General features: G+C 43.3%; 1 protein-coding gene across 2 annotated transcripts in view; it reads left to right on the forward strand.

Annotated features, from left to right (window-relative positions):
• Positions 1–14,552, forward strand: part of clpb (ClpB family mitochondrial disaggregase) — a 42,263-nt gene extending 27,711 nt beyond the window's left edge. The window contains exons 9-16 of one of the 2 annotated variants that reach the window (XM_085184454.1): positions 1,177–1,232; positions 1,361–1,405; positions 2,253–2,414; positions 2,509–2,665; positions 2,929–3,002; positions 3,123–3,242; positions 4,381–4,485; positions 4,745–13,266. In XM_085184454.1, coding sequence (XP_085040580.1) covers positions 1,177–1,232; positions 1,361–1,405; positions 2,253–2,414; positions 2,509–2,665; positions 2,929–3,002; positions 3,123–3,242; positions 4,381–4,485; positions 4,745–4,942 — 917 coding nt within the window. In that variant the 3' untranslated portion in view covers positions 4,943–13,266. The other variant, XM_085184455.1, reaches the window with a different exon arrangement.
• The last annotated feature ends 2,245 nt before the right edge of the window (positions 14,553–16,797 follow it).

Below are 16,797 nucleotides of genomic sequence, written 5' to 3' on the forward strand. Positions count from 1 at the left end.
CTGGATAGGGATGGTGAGCAGATTTGGTAGTAATGTAAATATTCATGCGAAGTAATAGACTCCACCAACTGTACTAGTACCACAGTGTTTATCAGTTAGTACCTGTCTTTGCATGTTAAAGTTTCATTAGCACTGGGATGCCAGGACATTTTTATATCGGCATAATAAAGTCCCATCAAATTTCCAGTCCTTTGTTTACTGTAACCCATTGAACTCTGCATCCACCTGCCTGCAAAACACAGCTGGAACCTCTGTGTGTGTGTGATCAAATCAACAATAGCGAGTCGTGTCAGTTAACCATATTCACTGGGGATGGTGGGTTGAACTGAGACTGACTGTCTGGACATTTCTGCTGCAGCAGATCCACCCCACTGCTCCTCTATCCATGAACGTCTTGAAATATCCTAGAGGATAGATATTAAAGCAAACCTGTGATGCAGAGTGTTGTGTTTGAGCAGACCAAAGTATCAAAAAGTGGTTCTGCTAATTACAGTTTTGGTGTTAAAGCAGAAAACCTGAGGAGGACATAAGTGGTTAAATGTCCTCAATCATCAGCAAGATTTGGAAGTGTTTGTGTGTTGGAGTGAAGGCAGTAGGAAGAGAGGGGAGATATTAAGGGCCAGATAGATGGCTAAAAAGAGGGAGATGGTGAAATGACAGGGCAGAGAGATAGATGAGGAGGAGACGGTGTTCATATTCTCTGTTCCCTTCAGCGACAAACAGTGGCCATGAGACATCAATATTAAACACAGCAACAAGACAAACACACAGACACACACAGCCTCGTTCACACACACAATCATCATACCCATATGCATAGCAAACACAAGACATCAATATCACATATGAGCATTTATATGCAGAATATTTTACTGGCAAGCATAATGTGTGCTTCTGGAGAGCTGGAGATGATTGAAAGCTTTGTGGAGGGAGGCACTGGGATTTAGGCCAGCACTTAGCGAAGGAGAGAGATTGTCTTTCTGTCTGAAATGAGTAAGCTTGTTTTCCTGAATTCCTGAAATCTCTGCATGCTGATGTAAAGGCGGAGACTGTATTTTTTTATTTATTGAGAACAAAGTAATTAAATGGTGAGGGGGAGGGACTGTTCCTGTTGCCTAATGACCAATTAAATGATGCATTTGTTGCGTGTGACGGGTTCAATGATGTGTCTCACAGGAAAGACGGAGTTGGCTAAACAGGTGGCTCGTTACATGCACAAGGACATTAAAAAGGTATGTGACGTAGCAGCGTTTGTATAGATACAAAACGCACGTCAAGAGTCTTAATTTGGTGGAATGAGTTTGATTACAGTGTATGCAGTAGTGCTTCTTTTGGAGGTTAACCCGTCCTGTGATTGCAGGGTTTCATCCGCATGGACATGTCGGAGTTTCAGGAAAAGCATGAGGTAAGGCCTCGTTACACACACGCGAAAACACAAAGTATGCACTGAATAAGCCGCTCCACACAAGTTCATTTATTTCAGATGAGAGCAGCTGCTAGCAGCGTCTTCCTGCTGCAGATGCATGGCAGTGATGCATTGGATTAATTCTGTTTATGTAATCGTAATAGATTCATAAACCAAAATTAATGATGTTGGGGGTTTTTTGTTCTTCTCTTTGTGAAACTTTTTGTGATGAATACATTTAATCAGTTTTTCAGAGTTGCATTGTTTTACAGTGTCGTATTGTCACAGTCACCACAGTGTTTGGACTTTCTCTGCATAGTTTGTGGCAATGAGGAGCTTTATAGATGCTAGAAATCGAAGGTCTGTTGATATTCAGAAAAGCTGCGTCAGATGCATAAGTGAAACACTGAACACAGCAAGCTGGTGATTACAGCTGCAAAGATTATTATGAACATCTTCGGATAATTTGTAATCGGTAAAATGTTTGAGATTTTCATGGCTAGGATCGGAGCTTGGGGGCTGACATGGACTCTACCATGAAAGGCCCTCTGAGATTAAAGGCAGCAGCTCTGCTTTACCTCATTTGAGATAAGTCTATACATTTTCCTGTCATTTGAAATAATTTTCAACAAAATTGGTTATTGAAGTGCTTCAGAAAACCTCTTTTGGGTGCACTGAAAACGTTCCCGATGCAGCAAACAGGATCATGGTGTGAAGAGTGTGGAAATATTGAATTCTCTGTTGCAGAGGGTGGCTGAACATACTTATTTAGTGTGATCCTGATAAAACGAATCAGCTTCTTGTGTTATTTAGACTTATTGTGCATCTTTTCTCTGTCCGCGCTCAGGTGGCAAAGTTCATTGGCTCTCCACCGGGATATGTGGGACATGAAGAAGGCGGTCAGCTGACCAAGCTGTTGAGGGCGTGTCCTAATGCTGTTGTCTTGTTTGATGAAGTGGATAAGGCCCACCCCGATGTCCTCACCATCATGCTGCAGCTCTTTGATGAGGCGAGCACACAGCTTCTTACGTCCATCGTGTGCGTCTCTTTGATAAAACAGAAATAAACTTAACTTTGTTTGATTGGTGGTGTTCTTCTTTCAGGGTCGTCTTACAGACGGTAAAGGAAAGACAATCGAATGCAAAGACGCCATCTTCATCATGACGTCGAACGTCGCAAGTGACGAGATAGCCCAGCATGCATTGCAGCTCCGCCAGGAAGCCGAGCAGGTCAGCCGCAGGAAGCTGGCCGATAACCTCGGTGAGAGAAACACCCTAACGTGTACATTGAGCCTGGATAATGTCTTCACACTGATGACACTGTACAATGTGATTATACATTTCCATCTGATGTTGTGTTAAACTGACACAGAAATTAAATTATCTACAAATTAACTTTGTCATGTTGCAGTTAATTTTCTCATTCTTGCAAAATAAAGGAACATTGTAGCACTGTGCTAACAGCTTTCAGATGATTTAAAAACCAGAAATGACATGATTGCTCATCTCCTCCTTTTCCTCCAGAGGACGTACAGAAAAGTGATGACATTAAAATCTCCAGACAGTTTAAAGAATCTGTGATTCGACCAATCCTGAAGGTAAAACACATGATGCACACAAATACATAAAAACCATCTTGTTTGGTGTAGCTGCAGACATGCCTGGCTCTGAGAGGCTGCAGGGTCTGAGAGGCTCATGGGTCTTTTGTTCCTCTGTAGGCTCATTTCCGGAGGGATGAGTTCCTGGGCCGTATCAATGAAATCGTCTACTTCCTGCCATTCTGTCACTCAGAGCTGCTACAGCTGGTCAGCAAAGAGCTCAGCTTCTGGGCCAAAAAGGTACGAGAGCACAATCTTTACAGTCATTTTTAATCTCTCTGCTTCTGAGGTTATAAATAAAGAAATTATGCAAGATCAAGTCCTGCTGAGTCTTAATGCAGGAAACATTACACAGCTTTAAAAATCCTGCCTCGTGAGTCCTTTCATGATTTCTATTTTAACTGATATTAACAGAGTTTGCTGGCAGCACTGATGGGTTGTTTAAGTGCGCCAGAGGAATGCACAAATTTGTTCCAGCTTCCATATTGCTGTTTGGATGCCCACTTTAACAGAAAGTGGGCCGATCAGCTGTGTGTGGATCTGAGAGGAGCAGAGGTGGAGTCTCCTCTGGACGCCCGTCTTCACAGCACCACATTTCACAGGTGTCCTCCTGTGGGGACCTGCAAGGCCTCACCCACTTTGTCAGTCGCTGCTGAGCTGCGCAGAAACACACACGGATCAATACTGTGTGCCACTGTTACTCCCTGTAATGTGATTACAGTGTTTAACATGTGGAGCCTTCATCAATATTTAATTATTAATATTACAGCTGGTGTCCTGACAGCAAACATGGGCCCTGCAGGCAACTGATCGGGACCTGACTCATTTCAGTTTCTCTGTTTTGAGTGGTGTTGTAGCTCTTGTGGGTCTGATATTTGGGTCTTCAGTTTTTGAAAGTGTGCATGTCTGGTAATGACTTGTCTCAGTCTGCATCTTGAAGCGATGCAAACAGCAGAAATCTCATTATTACTGAATAATCCCACAAGGCTTTTGTTTGTCGCTCGTTTATATTAGACAAATTAAATGTTTAGAGCTTTTATTATTATTGCCTCGCTACATATCGATAGAAAAACATGGCGTCTTATTTATTGAATGAAGTGTTAACATCTGAAGCTAAATGAGCTGCTCTGATCACTGCTACTGACCCGCGTTTGATTAAAATGTATTAAGGGCCTGTTGATTAGCGTCAGCAGACATGCTGCTTGACACCGTCTCCTCTCTGCTGCTGTGTCTCTCGCTTGCTCTCTCTTTCCACCCATTTTGACTCTGTTCTTCGTCCTCTCTGACAGATTTGTGTTTTCCTGATATTCTGCAGGTCTCACCCTCGGCCCTATTGTAACATTGCTTCCACTCTCTCTCTCTCTCTCTCTCTCGTCAGGCTAAACAACGGCATGATATCATTCTTCAGTGGGATCGCCCAGTACTGGACCTGTTAGCAGGCGGCTACAACATGCATTATGGAGCTCGTTCCATCAAGCATGAGGTGTGCAGGCACTGTAACATACACACTGGTTTTTAGGAGTAACCCTTGAAGTGGTTTATGTCATATTTAAGGCCTCCTTATAGAACAAAATCACAACGTGATTCCTTTATACAGGAAAAATCCTGCACATAAAGACAGCAGTCATATGTTGGAACAGCTTTAGATTGCACCTCAAAAAATTCTTGAATGTGATTTTTAAAAAGTCTGACTTATAAATCTGATCTCCACCTGACCTCTGACTCTGTCACTGATCCACCAGGTTGAGAGGAGAGTCGTCAACCAGTTAGCCGCAGCGTACGAGCAGGAGCTGCTGCCCAAAGGCTGCACGCTGCGTCTGTCTGTCCAATCAGAAGGCCAGAAAGAGTACGGCACGCCCAGCCTGCGCCTCGAAGTGGTTGGAGAGGACAGCTCATCGAGAACGCTGGACATCCGTCCACCACTCAGCCCTGAACACTAACAACAAAGGATTAAAAATGCGAGCATACACTGAACAAAAGAACGTGTTGGATTTACTTCATTCAGTAGTGGACATTAGATGCACACAGATGTTTTGCTATGGCAGCAACTTAAACAGAGTTAAATTAACACTAGTTATTCGTATTTAATAAACCTGTGCAATGTGTGTTGATCAAATGTGATTGAAACGTTGAAATGTTTTGATGAAGTAATTTGAGCTCTTGGAATATTTTAATCCTTCAGTTTTCTCACTTTATTCAAACACTATTCAATGACTTTAACCAAATACTACATGTTGGTATTATATTCAAGTATTAAATACACAATTTTCCAATGGAGGCCTTATAACAGATTGTATTGTTCTCTTCCAAGTTGCCAGTATCCACTAGTAACCTTTCAAAACAAAATGTTTAATTTCACTGCAGGTAAAGCAGGGGTCTCAAACTCGTGGCCTGGGGACCACTTGCGGCCCACATCACCCCTACTTGCAGCCCGTATATTGACATGAAGAAATAAATGCAATTTGGTCCTTGAAGTTACTTTTGTTAGGGAGGATTTGTTTGTTGTTGAGTGCAATGTTAAAATAAGTTCTTTAAAAGCAAAAACGTACTTAATATGAAGGCAATATGAGCAGAGAGCACAAACATGTTTACCGATTGACTGTTAGTTCAGTGAGAGAGTAAATTGCAAAGAAAACAATTTTCACTGGCAGTCAAAAACTAATGTGTACACTTATGTCAGCATTTTTATTTTGTTTGTATTTAACAAAATAATAGCAGAAGGGCTGCCACGGGTCTGGCCAGAAAGAGACTACCAATTAGTTTATTTGGTAGTTCAATGAAAGGCTTCAGTTGAGAGTGAGAAGAAAAAAAAACGCGTACACATTTGCAGTTTTCTTTTTATACAATATTTGAAATTTAAAAACACAAAACACTGCATTTTCAGAAATATTTGTGGGGGTTTTTGAACACTAATGTGGCCCTCCAATGAGATGACAGTGCCCACAGCTCATTTAAGTTTGAGACCCCTGAGGTAAAGAATTGAACTGACATTACTCCTCTACTGGAATACGTCAGTTTTTCAGTGTTTTGTCGAATCAGTCATGGCACAGGAATTAGGCCTTTTCATTTGAAAAATGTTACAAGTAACCATCTTGGAAGAGAAATATACAAAAAATTCTGCTTAAGGCCTCTGATGTCAAGATTCAGTTAAACAACAATTATAACTAAATAATTTGACGTAATGTTAGTTTCCATTAACTTTAAAATAAGTTACTGGCTTGGCAAACAGCTTCCTGTTAACATTCCCCATTTACCCTAATTACTAAATATATATATATATATATATATATATATATATACACACACACACACACACACTTGCATGTCAAAACCTTTATTCTAGAGCCACAAAATAACAGTGATTGTCAAAGAATTCCAGCACTGATCATATTGTGACATCTTGGTTCAAAACCGCATTTTTAGTAGGATTTAACTTTCTTTACTCCAACTGAATTAAACTGAAAATGCTGTTCCACACAGCCCAGATGGGACTATTTAGACTGTACTACTCTACATCTCTTCACTTGTTTAAAAAAAAAAAATACAAACAAAAATTAAAAAATGTTGCCAATCACAGAATAGCAACAAAGTTTTGGGCTTTTCGCAAGAGTTGAGGTGCATCCAACTCCATGACCACCCTTTGAATCAACCTAAAAGTGTAAGAGAGCTGTGATGGGTAACTCATGTTCAAGGAGTAAAAAAGGCCAAACAGCATGGCTACTGCAAGGGCCACGTTATCCAGATCCTGAAGAACCCCCGCACCCTCGATGACGATGCTAACATCAGAAAAGTCATTACCTGTCGTATCTCTGGAGACCTAGATGCCCACTGTTGTTTTCACTCAGTCAGTGGCCACAGTCATGTCCTGGATAAAGATGAAACATTTCTTGAAGATTACCTTTTGAACTAATCTCTTTTGAATGCGCCAATTCTAATGCTATAGTTATTTAAACCCACGCCAGCCGCATAGTAAATGGCTGTAGCTAAAGAGTGCCCTGCGAAGCTGCCATTCATGATCTGTTTCTAAGAGGAAAAAAATAGACAACTTGTATTTCAAATGAAGCGCCCTTAAGCTTTACATTAGTTTTTGTTAGAAAGACATTGGCCCACCAGAAAGCCAGGTTATGTCACTCAGAAGATTTCAGATTTTCTGTCAGCCTCACAATTTGGATAGAGCAAGTCTGATTCAGTTTGGCCATTCTTGACTGCCTTGACTGCAAAGGCATGGTTGTGATGTGCTTGAACACTGCATTTTATCTAAAACGACATAAAATTATTTAAAAAATAACAACAGGCACTGTGTGTGGTTGGTCGGTAATCTTTTGGTGAATAAGACCTGTGTTTCCTGCTCTTGTGGGATTTAAAAGATCCTAAGATGTTTGCAATCCAACAACATACAAGTTACAACCTCATTTTTTTTCAAGTGTGCATTAATGCAAGTCCAGTAATCATCTTTCTGACAATATATATAGGTTCAAGTTAAACGTGTGGCAGATTTTGGATTTCACATATGTATAAATAAGGTAGCTGGGCAGTGTGTGTATGTGCCAAATGATTAAAATAAAATCTGTATTATAATTAAGTTACAGAAACCTTAAGAGTAAAACACAACGTCCTGTTCTCACCACAACTTGAACCCACGATCCATCAGCTGACTCCAGATGAAATGCGGAATAAAGTTTGTCTCTCAATCTGCAGCAAAAATAAATAAATAAATACAAAATTCAATTCAATTCAATTTTATTTATATAGCACCAAATCACAACAAATGTCGCCTCAAGGCGCTTCATAGATACAGAGAAAAGCCCAACAATCATATGACCCCCTATGAGCAAGCACTTTGGCGACAGTGGGAAGGAAAAACTCCCTTTTAACAGGAAGAAACCTCCGGCAGAACCAGGCTCAGGGAGGGGCGGCCATCTGCTGCGACCGGTTGGGGTGAGAGAAGGAAGACAGGATAAAAGACATGCTGTGGAAGAGAGACAGAGATTAATAACAAGTATGATTCAATGCAGAGAGGTCTATTAACACATAGTGAGTGAGAAAGGTGACTGGAAAGGAAAAACTCAATGCATCATGGGAATCCCCCGGCAGCCTACATCTATTGCAGCATAACTAAGGGAGGATTCAGGGTCACCTGGTCCAGCCCTAACTATATGCTTTAGCAAAAAGGAAAGTTTTAAGCCTAATCTTAAAAGTAGAGATAGTGTCTGTCTCCCGAATCCAAACTGGAAGCTGGTTCCACAGAAGAGGGGCCTGAAAACTGAAGGCTCTCCCTCCCATTCTACTTTTAAATACTCTAGGAACAACAAGTAGGCCTGCAGAGCGGGAGCGAAGTGCTCTAATAGGGTGATATGGTACTACAAGGTCATTAAGATAAGATGGGGCCTGATTATTTAAGACCTTGTATGTGAGGAGCAGGATTTTGAATTCAAAACAAGGGGGAGGGGGTAAGCTACCTTAATGCCTCCAAAGACAGCTGAGGCTGTTCAATCTCCAAAATCTCACTAACACCACGGTGCAGTTAACACATAATATAACTGAGCAGTCAGTTGGCAAACCAATTCACACAGAAGATCAAAATATGTTAGGAGCGCCTTGGAGTTAAGTTAAATGTGACATTACGGCTTGCACCAAAAACAAATTAAAATGAAAAAGCGCCAATTCTTTGACAAGAGAGCAAATAAGCTAACGGCACTTATTTAACGTTAACGTTACATAGTGACACTCTAGACATTAAACTAAATTTGACTGAGATTTGGACAATATTCATTCAGAAATTAAGACAGAACAATAAAAGTACCGGCGGGCGGAGATGGCTGCCATCCTCAAGCCACGATCCAAAGTGCAAGAAACGAAATTACGTGCGGTATCACGAGATTTAACATTGCTACATTATTAATTTACTTTTTTTCAGTGTACAGGTGACTTCCACTTCCACATATATTTTTTTTAGCTTTTCAGAACACTGAAAGCTAAAATATTTCAAGATATTGTATGACTGCAAATAGAAACGTGGCTCCAGTCCGGTGTGACGCCGTAACAAGACACATGCCAGGTAAAAAAAACTTTACCCACTAAAATCTTGTTCATTGATTTTTCTAGAGTTAAACACACGATTGAGTGGGGAAGGAATCACAGGAGGCTGACAAAACGCAAATATGCCTAAAATACAAGATAAAAGCAACTCGGCGGGAAAAGCTAACAATGTCGCAGTACAAGCTAACAATATCGCAGTGCAAGCTAACGCTAACACTGGAGCTGACATATCTCCAAACAATTTGCTGAGAGCTATAGAATCACTCAAGTCGGAACTACAGTTGTCTTCAGCCTTTGATCTGGTGGACCACAGCATTCTGCTAACAAGACTAGAATATTTAGTAGGCATTAAAGGGAACGTCCTTTTCTGTTACGATGGGAGCTACTCTTCCGCTGTTACCCCTACTCGTTGTGGTGTGCCCCAGGGGTCTGTTCTTGGCCTTATGTTGTTCTCATTGTACATGGGTACATACCTTGGGCTCTATATTTGACAAATATAGCATTTATAACATTTATAACAATATAACATTTCTTTTCATTTTTATGCTGATGATATTCAAATCTATTTTCGTCTGACTGACGGTACCCCATCTTTACTACACTGCTTTCTTGATTGTATAAGGGAGGTCAAAAGCTTTTTATCGAGTAACTCCCTTTTTCTAAATGAAAAGAAAACGGAAATTATTGTCTTTGATAGCCACATCCCTCGGGGACAATTAGCCAATATATTTGGGCCCTTTGCTACCTCCCTCTCTGATACAGTACGTAACTTAGGTGTTCTTTAGGACAGCTCCTTGATAAACAAGTGTCCTCTGTAGTACAGTCTAGCTTTTAAAAACTACATCAAATCTCTTAGGCTAGGCATTACATACCGGATCTTGAAAAACGTATACATGCCTTTGTTACTTCAAGATTAGACTACTGTAACTCCCTTTACCTGGGCCTCCAATCTGCCCTTCTTCATAAACAACAACTTGTCCAAAATGCAGCGGCAGCTGGTACTAGAAGGTTTGATTCTATTACCCCTATCCTTGCTGACCCACATTGGCTGCTCATCAAATATCGTAAATAATGTTGCGCCTTGCTATTTAACTGAACTTCTCAACCTGTATACTCCTAGGAGAGCACTTTGATCATCGAGTCAAATGCTCTTAGTGCAACCTAGGTCCTTTATTTGAGTAAATAAAGTAAATAAAGTATTGATTGAATTTGGCACCTCCGGCCCGGCTCACCAGAGAGAGTTTCAGCCTCTCTCCATACTTTCAGGAGATTGAGGTGATAAATCTGCGTGGCCCCTCCCCTGTCTGATCATGCAATTTCATAGTCAACGTCCCCCACTCACCGTGTGAGGTGGGGGGTCCTTGCCACTTGGCAAGTAACTTTAAACTAGAAGAAGGGAGTAATACAAGCACTTTGTCTCCCGGTGAAAATTGCTTGAGTCTAGCCCCTCTGTTATACAGGTGTTCCTCCCAGTTTTCTTTAATTAGGTCGAGCACCCCAAGCGGTTTAAAGGGAGGAAATCCTGTGGAAGCCTGGGGCACCTCCCACACTGCAAGTAACAGAGGGTCTAGCCAGTGATCCCAATTGCGTTCACCCTCGTGTATGAACTTCCAAATCATGGACTTTAAAGTCTTATTCAGCCGCTCCACCAGGCCGTCAGTCTGAGGGTGGTAGATCCTGGTGTGAACAGATTTAATGCCCAGTAATTCATACAATTCCTTCAGTGTGGGAGACATGAACGACGTGCCCTGGTCAGTCAGTATTTCTTTCGGAACACTTACTCAGGAGATGACCTAAAACAGTGCCTGCTCCACACTATTTGCAGAGATGGTACGCAGTGGCACTGCTTCCGGGTATTGCATTGCATGATCCACCAGCACTAATACAAAGCGATAGCCGCGTGCACTCCGATGAAATGGCTCGATGAGGTGCATGCCAGTGCGCTCAAACAGGACCTCCATCAATGTTAGCAGGCGCAAAGGCGCTTTTGGAATGGCTGGCTGGTTAACAAGTTGGCATTCCGGACAGGATGCACACCAGCGGTGCACATCCGCTCGGATGCCCAGCTAATAAAAGTGTGCCTTAATTTGCTCCAGATTCTTATCATATCCCATATGCCCTCCCATGGGTTTTATAGTGAGCCACCTGGAAAATCATTTTCCAGCAGCTTTATGGCACCAACTGGGTGTGTGTATCCTCCGTGCGAGCTCTGGTGCAAAAGGGTCTGTGTAGAGCCCGTGTCCACCAAAGCATGGCGTATACCCCCTTGAGTCCTTACCGGAATGCTATACATCCCTCCCAGACTTGGGAAGGGTGCCGGAGCACTGGTGACACGGAACACCTGTCCCACTTCCATTGACAGACAGTCCCGCCTCAGGTGTCCTGGCTGCCCGCACTTCCAGCACCCTTGCCCCGGTGTCTCTGCTACTCTCCATGGCTCTGGAGCAGTGCTGATTGCCTCCCCAGGGACCGGAAGCAAAGTGGGAAAAAATGGGTTAGTGGGACTCAGCGCAGGGGCCCGCTCTACCGGTGCGGGCGTGGGGACCCTGCACCTAGGCACTGGCACCTGGGCCTGCCTTCCCTGGGCTCCTTCACTCTAGCAGCCAGGTGGTGTTCTGCCAACGTGACCGTTGCCTCCAGGCTCGTAGGCCAGTGGCACTGGACCCACCTCGCTGTTTCCACCAGCCTCCAATGGTCCAAGCGGCGGCCATCGTGCCGCTGTGTCGTGTAATTTCCGGGCCCACACGAACGGGCGGTCCTCCCCTGTCAGCCTGCAGATCCGGAACCACCGAGGATGATCCTCTGGGGAGAGGCCCATACAGTCCAGCAATGCCTGGCAGATGTCTGGGAAGCTGCTCTGTGAGGTCAGTGGCAGACTTAGTGAAGCTGTCAGAGCCTCCCCTGACAGCAGTGGAAGCAGCACCCACTCTGCAGGAGGCCACTGGAATGCTTTTGCCATGGCCCGGAAGGTCTCCAAGAAGATCTGGGGGTCAGCACCGTCCCCCAATACAGAGCATTGCCACCAACAGTGGACATTTGTGCTAAGATTTGCAAAGGCTGGGTGGGCGGAGCAGCGTGTGGCTCTGGCATCCCAATTCCTGGGTTTTGGCAAAACTTGTAAAGACAGACTCAACACACTGTCACATTTATGAGTTTTATTGCCACTTTTCACAGGTAGCGTCTCTCCGTTCACAGCCGGTCTCGGGACACACCCCCTCCTCCAGTGTCCAGCTTCACTATGAGAAAAGAAACACCTGATTAACCAGATCATCACCACCTGTGGCCTCATCTGCTTCCACTGGCACCACTTCCTTGAGCTCAATGCACCATCCCCTGCAGCTGAGCCAGGGACCATACCTCCACCACACCCACTTTAACAGAAAGTGGGCCGATCAGCTGTGTGTGGATCTGAGAGGAGCAGAGGTTGAGTCTCCTCTGGACGCCCGTCTTCACAGCACCACATTTCTAACACAGGTGTCCTCCTGTGGGGACCTGCAAGGCCTCACCCACTTCATCGGCCGCTGCTGAGCTGCGCAGAAACACACACGGATCAATACTGTGTGCCACTGTTACTCCCTGTAATGTGATTACAGTGTTTAACATGTGGAGCCTTCATCAATATTTAATTATTAATATTACAGCTGGTGTCCTGACAGCAAACATGGGCCCTGCAGGCAACTGATAGGGACCCGACTCATTTCAGTTTCTCTGTTTTGAGTGGTGTTGTAGCTCTTGTGGGTCTGATATTTGGGTCTTCAGTTTTTGAAAGTGTGCATGTCTGGTAATGACTTGTCTCAGTCCACATCTTGAAGCGATGCAAACAGCAGAAATCTCATTATTACTGAATAATCCCACAAGGCTTTTGTTTGTCGCTCGTTTATATTAGACAAATTAAATGTTTAGAGCTTTTATTATTATTGCCTCGCTACATATCGATAGAAAAACATGGCATCTTATTTATTGAATGAAGTGTTAACATCTGAAGCTAAATGAGCTGCTCTGATCACTGTTATTGACCCGCGTTTGATTAAAATGTATTAAGGGCCTGTTGATTAGCGTCAGCAGACATGCTGCTTGACACAGTCTCCTCTCTGCTGCTGTGTCTCTCGCTCGCTCTCTCTTTCCACCCATTTTGACTCTTTGTCCTCTCTGACAGATTTGTGTTTTCCTGATATTTTGCAGGTCTCACCCTCGGCCCTATTGTAACATTACTTCCACTCTCTCTCTCTTGTCAGGCTAAACAGCGGCATGATATCACTCTTCAGTGGGATCGTCCAGTACTGGACCTGTTAGCAGGCGGATACAACATGCATTATGGAGCTTGTGATTTATGCCATATTTCAGGGCTCCTTGTAGAACAAAATCACGATGATGTGTTAGGGCCACATTAAGAAAAAAAATTAAGCGGACCTACTTCTAGGCTTGTTACCCGCAGAAGTAATTGACATTGAGGGCATTTACCTGTTTAATGTGACGATAATAGCCTGCGAGAAAGTTATTACAAGGAACTGGCTTCAAAGGGATCCTTTGAGATTGAAGCCATGGCGAGATGTCATGGAGAAAATTTCCACGATGGAAAAAATAACTTATTACTTAAGACTTGAAGCACATCGATTCGAACAACGATGGAAGAAATGGAATCTTTATAAGGCTCAACCAAACACAGACATTCTTTGATGTTTAGGTAGCACCACACAAGTTGTTTACTCTTTCTTTTTTTTGCCATTTGTTCTCCCTCACCCCTTAATTTTTTTTTTTTATTCCCTCCATTTATTGTAAATGACTGATGAAAATGAAAAACTAAAGTAAAAAAAATATGTGGCAGTTTTGGAGCCTGTTTTCAAATCTTTATGGAGGAGAGGAAAAAATAGGGGAAAAAAAGGTATTTTTTACATATTAACAAATGTGTGTCTGTCCAATCGGAAGGCCAGAAAGATGGCACGACAGCCTGTCCTTTGAGGTGGTTGGAGAGGACAGCCAGTATAAAACACTGGATATTGTATGACTGTTATCAAATCTGTGTGAAAAAAAATAATTAAAAAAACAAACTGATATTTATGTGACACATTAATAACAGCAACTTTCTTATTTTCCTGTGAAGGATAATCAAAGATGATTTGACTGTCTTTTAGCACACTATTCGCATCAGCAGAGGCACGCTGATGAAAATGTAAACACAACCTGCGTAATCTGTTCTCTCCAGTGAAGAATGTGTTAGTGGAGAGAGTGCATTTGAAGCATGGTTGATATAACTGGCTTGTAAGTAGTTTCTGTTGACGCATGTTAATGTAAAGAAGTCTATCATAGCTGCGAGCGAGCTCTGGTGCTTTCGTTTGTGTCCCTCTGACATTAAGAGGAATTTAGTCATAAAGAGAAAATATTCAAAGTGTTGCATCATAAATGTTTGAACAGCACGCTGCCAAGGCGCCAAATGTAATCGAGCGACGTTTGTCATTCTTGTATCCGAGTCTCCGCCGTGTAAATAAAGTCATCACAATCAAAAGGGAATTCCTTGCTTTTGTTGTTGTTGTTGTTCCGTTTGTGTTGCACTGACACCCCTGATGGATAGATGTGTGTGAGAACCTGGGTGGGAATTCTGCAACAATAATGCTCATCCGCCACGTAAAACGACATGACATAGGAATTTCCTTGGAATTCTGATTCTGTGTGGGGGTCTGCGTCGGACGCTGGGAGGGAATGCAGAAAGAATCTCTCACACATGCATGCAGCCTGCAGGAATGTCTTCTCCATAGGGAGGAATTAGCATGCAGGGAAAAGACACATTCACTCTTACTGTGCTCCGCCTGGACCCCCCAACAACACACACACTCTCACTCTCTTTTAGTTACACACAGAGTCACAGCTGTCTGTGAGGAGGAAGTACCTGTGCTGTTTATAAATCAATCCCCTTTAGCCGCATCTGTGCTGCAGTCATTTTCTTGATTTAAGTGAATTTTCAACACAAATAACAGAATATTTGCAGCTTCCAGCACTTTTTGTAATCTGTCATACTGATGCACAAAGATGGAAAGGTGAAGATGTCTCTCTGCGTTTATGCTAAAAATGCACTTATCAAAAGATTTTTTTTCATTTTGTACATTTGTTAAAATCGCCACAGTTTAAAGGCTAAAATGTCTCTTAGAAGCTCTCTGAACTGCCTCTCTGTAGGATAGAAGAAATCAAAAGGGCATACAAATTTTAGCTGAAAATTTTGTTGCCACGATTTGGTTGCTTTGAGTCCTCAAAAGATTTCGTGTGTGCCTCCTCTGAGCTGAAATAAGGGAGAATATTCTCTCCTCTCTTTGATGCCTTCTTTACCACCCACCTCCCAGTCGTTCATCAGTGTGAAGCATGTGGGTTGGTGGGGGAGATACCACTCACAAATCTAAGATTACTCTGTGGTTGTATAAACTGTGGGTTGTGCTAAAAATGAACTGCCAAATGCCTCAAATGTCATCTGCATGAAGCTGATGCCTTTAAACTGTTGACACCCACAGACAAAACAGCAACAGGCCAGCAGAGGGGTTTTTTTTTTGTGTGTTTTTTAAGTGAGACTTAAAGTGGCTTCATCTGGACTGTAGATCAGGTTTTGCTGCTGTGATACCTCCAGGCTTTTTCTCATCTCTTATAACCCTCAAACACATCTACACTTTATGGTTTTAGGAAGGGGGAAAGTGTGTGTGTGTATCCATTTACCCTCCCCGGAGGAAGACAAGAATAAGAAGAGGAGGAGAAAGAGAAGACGCTCTTAGTCTGTCTGTCAGGCTATTTCTGACTGCTGCCATTTCTCTGATTAGATTATGGAGAAACAGAAACCTGGCCCTCCATCGTCCTAACCTCCCTCTCCCGCTATCTCGCTGCATTTCCCTCACTCAACCCTTCCTCTGCCTCCTGCTTCTCCACCGTCCTCTCTCTCTCTCCCCCCTTCCTTCTTCCTTGTCTGTCCCATCTGTCCATCTCTCCCACTTCCTGCTGCTCATAAAGATGGACATAAGTCCAAGATGCAGGCGAGATACAAAAGGTAAACCTGTGGGGGAGGGGTTACAAGGGAAGATGTGCATGTGGAGGGGCTCCTGGTAGCTCTGGGGTTAAAACGAACAAACAAACAAAAAACAACAACAACAACCCACCAGCATGGACTGCACGTTGCTGTCCAGGATAAAGCTTTTACACAGAGAGTTTCTAATTCACTGAAGCTCAGCTAGCAGCAGCCAGGTGGAGGTGGTGAATGATAAACGACTACTAGCGGCTCTCCAATTATCATATCTGTCCCTGCTCTTAACGGGGGATTTTCATCCGTGTCCCTCCGCGCTTCTCTCATCTCTGCCTCTCCTGCCCTCGCTCATTGTGCTCCCCTAGGAAAGCGATCGATTTCACCTCCATTAGGCTACCTCAGTCCACTCAGCTCTTAGTCTGAAGATGCTCCCCATTCATGCAAAGCAGCGCAGTTACCACTGCCAGCACAGCACCGGACCTCGCATGTTCGTTAAAGTAACACTGCCGGGTCTCTTCCTGTTAACCCCTGACGCCGCGGAGGGTTCGGTGGAAGGGATGCTCGCACCGGCCCGTTACCGTAAAGCAATCACGTGGCAGTCCCCTGGGAGAATTAGCATAAAAGACAAATAAAGGACCCCACCAAAAAAAACCCTCTCTGACACACACACACACCAGTCTGTCCTCCTTTCTTTTAAAGAAAAGGAACAAATCCATTCCGCCTAATTCGAACCTTGCTCAGGGACAGCTCGCGTGGCAGATT

This window comes from Neolamprologus multifasciatus, chromosome 14, assembly GCF_963576455.1.
Source record: "Neolamprologus multifasciatus chromosome 14, fNeoMul1.2, whole genome shotgun sequence".
NCBI classification, from domain to species: domain Eukaryota; kingdom Metazoa; phylum Chordata; class Actinopteri; order Cichliformes; family Cichlidae; genus Neolamprologus; species Neolamprologus multifasciatus.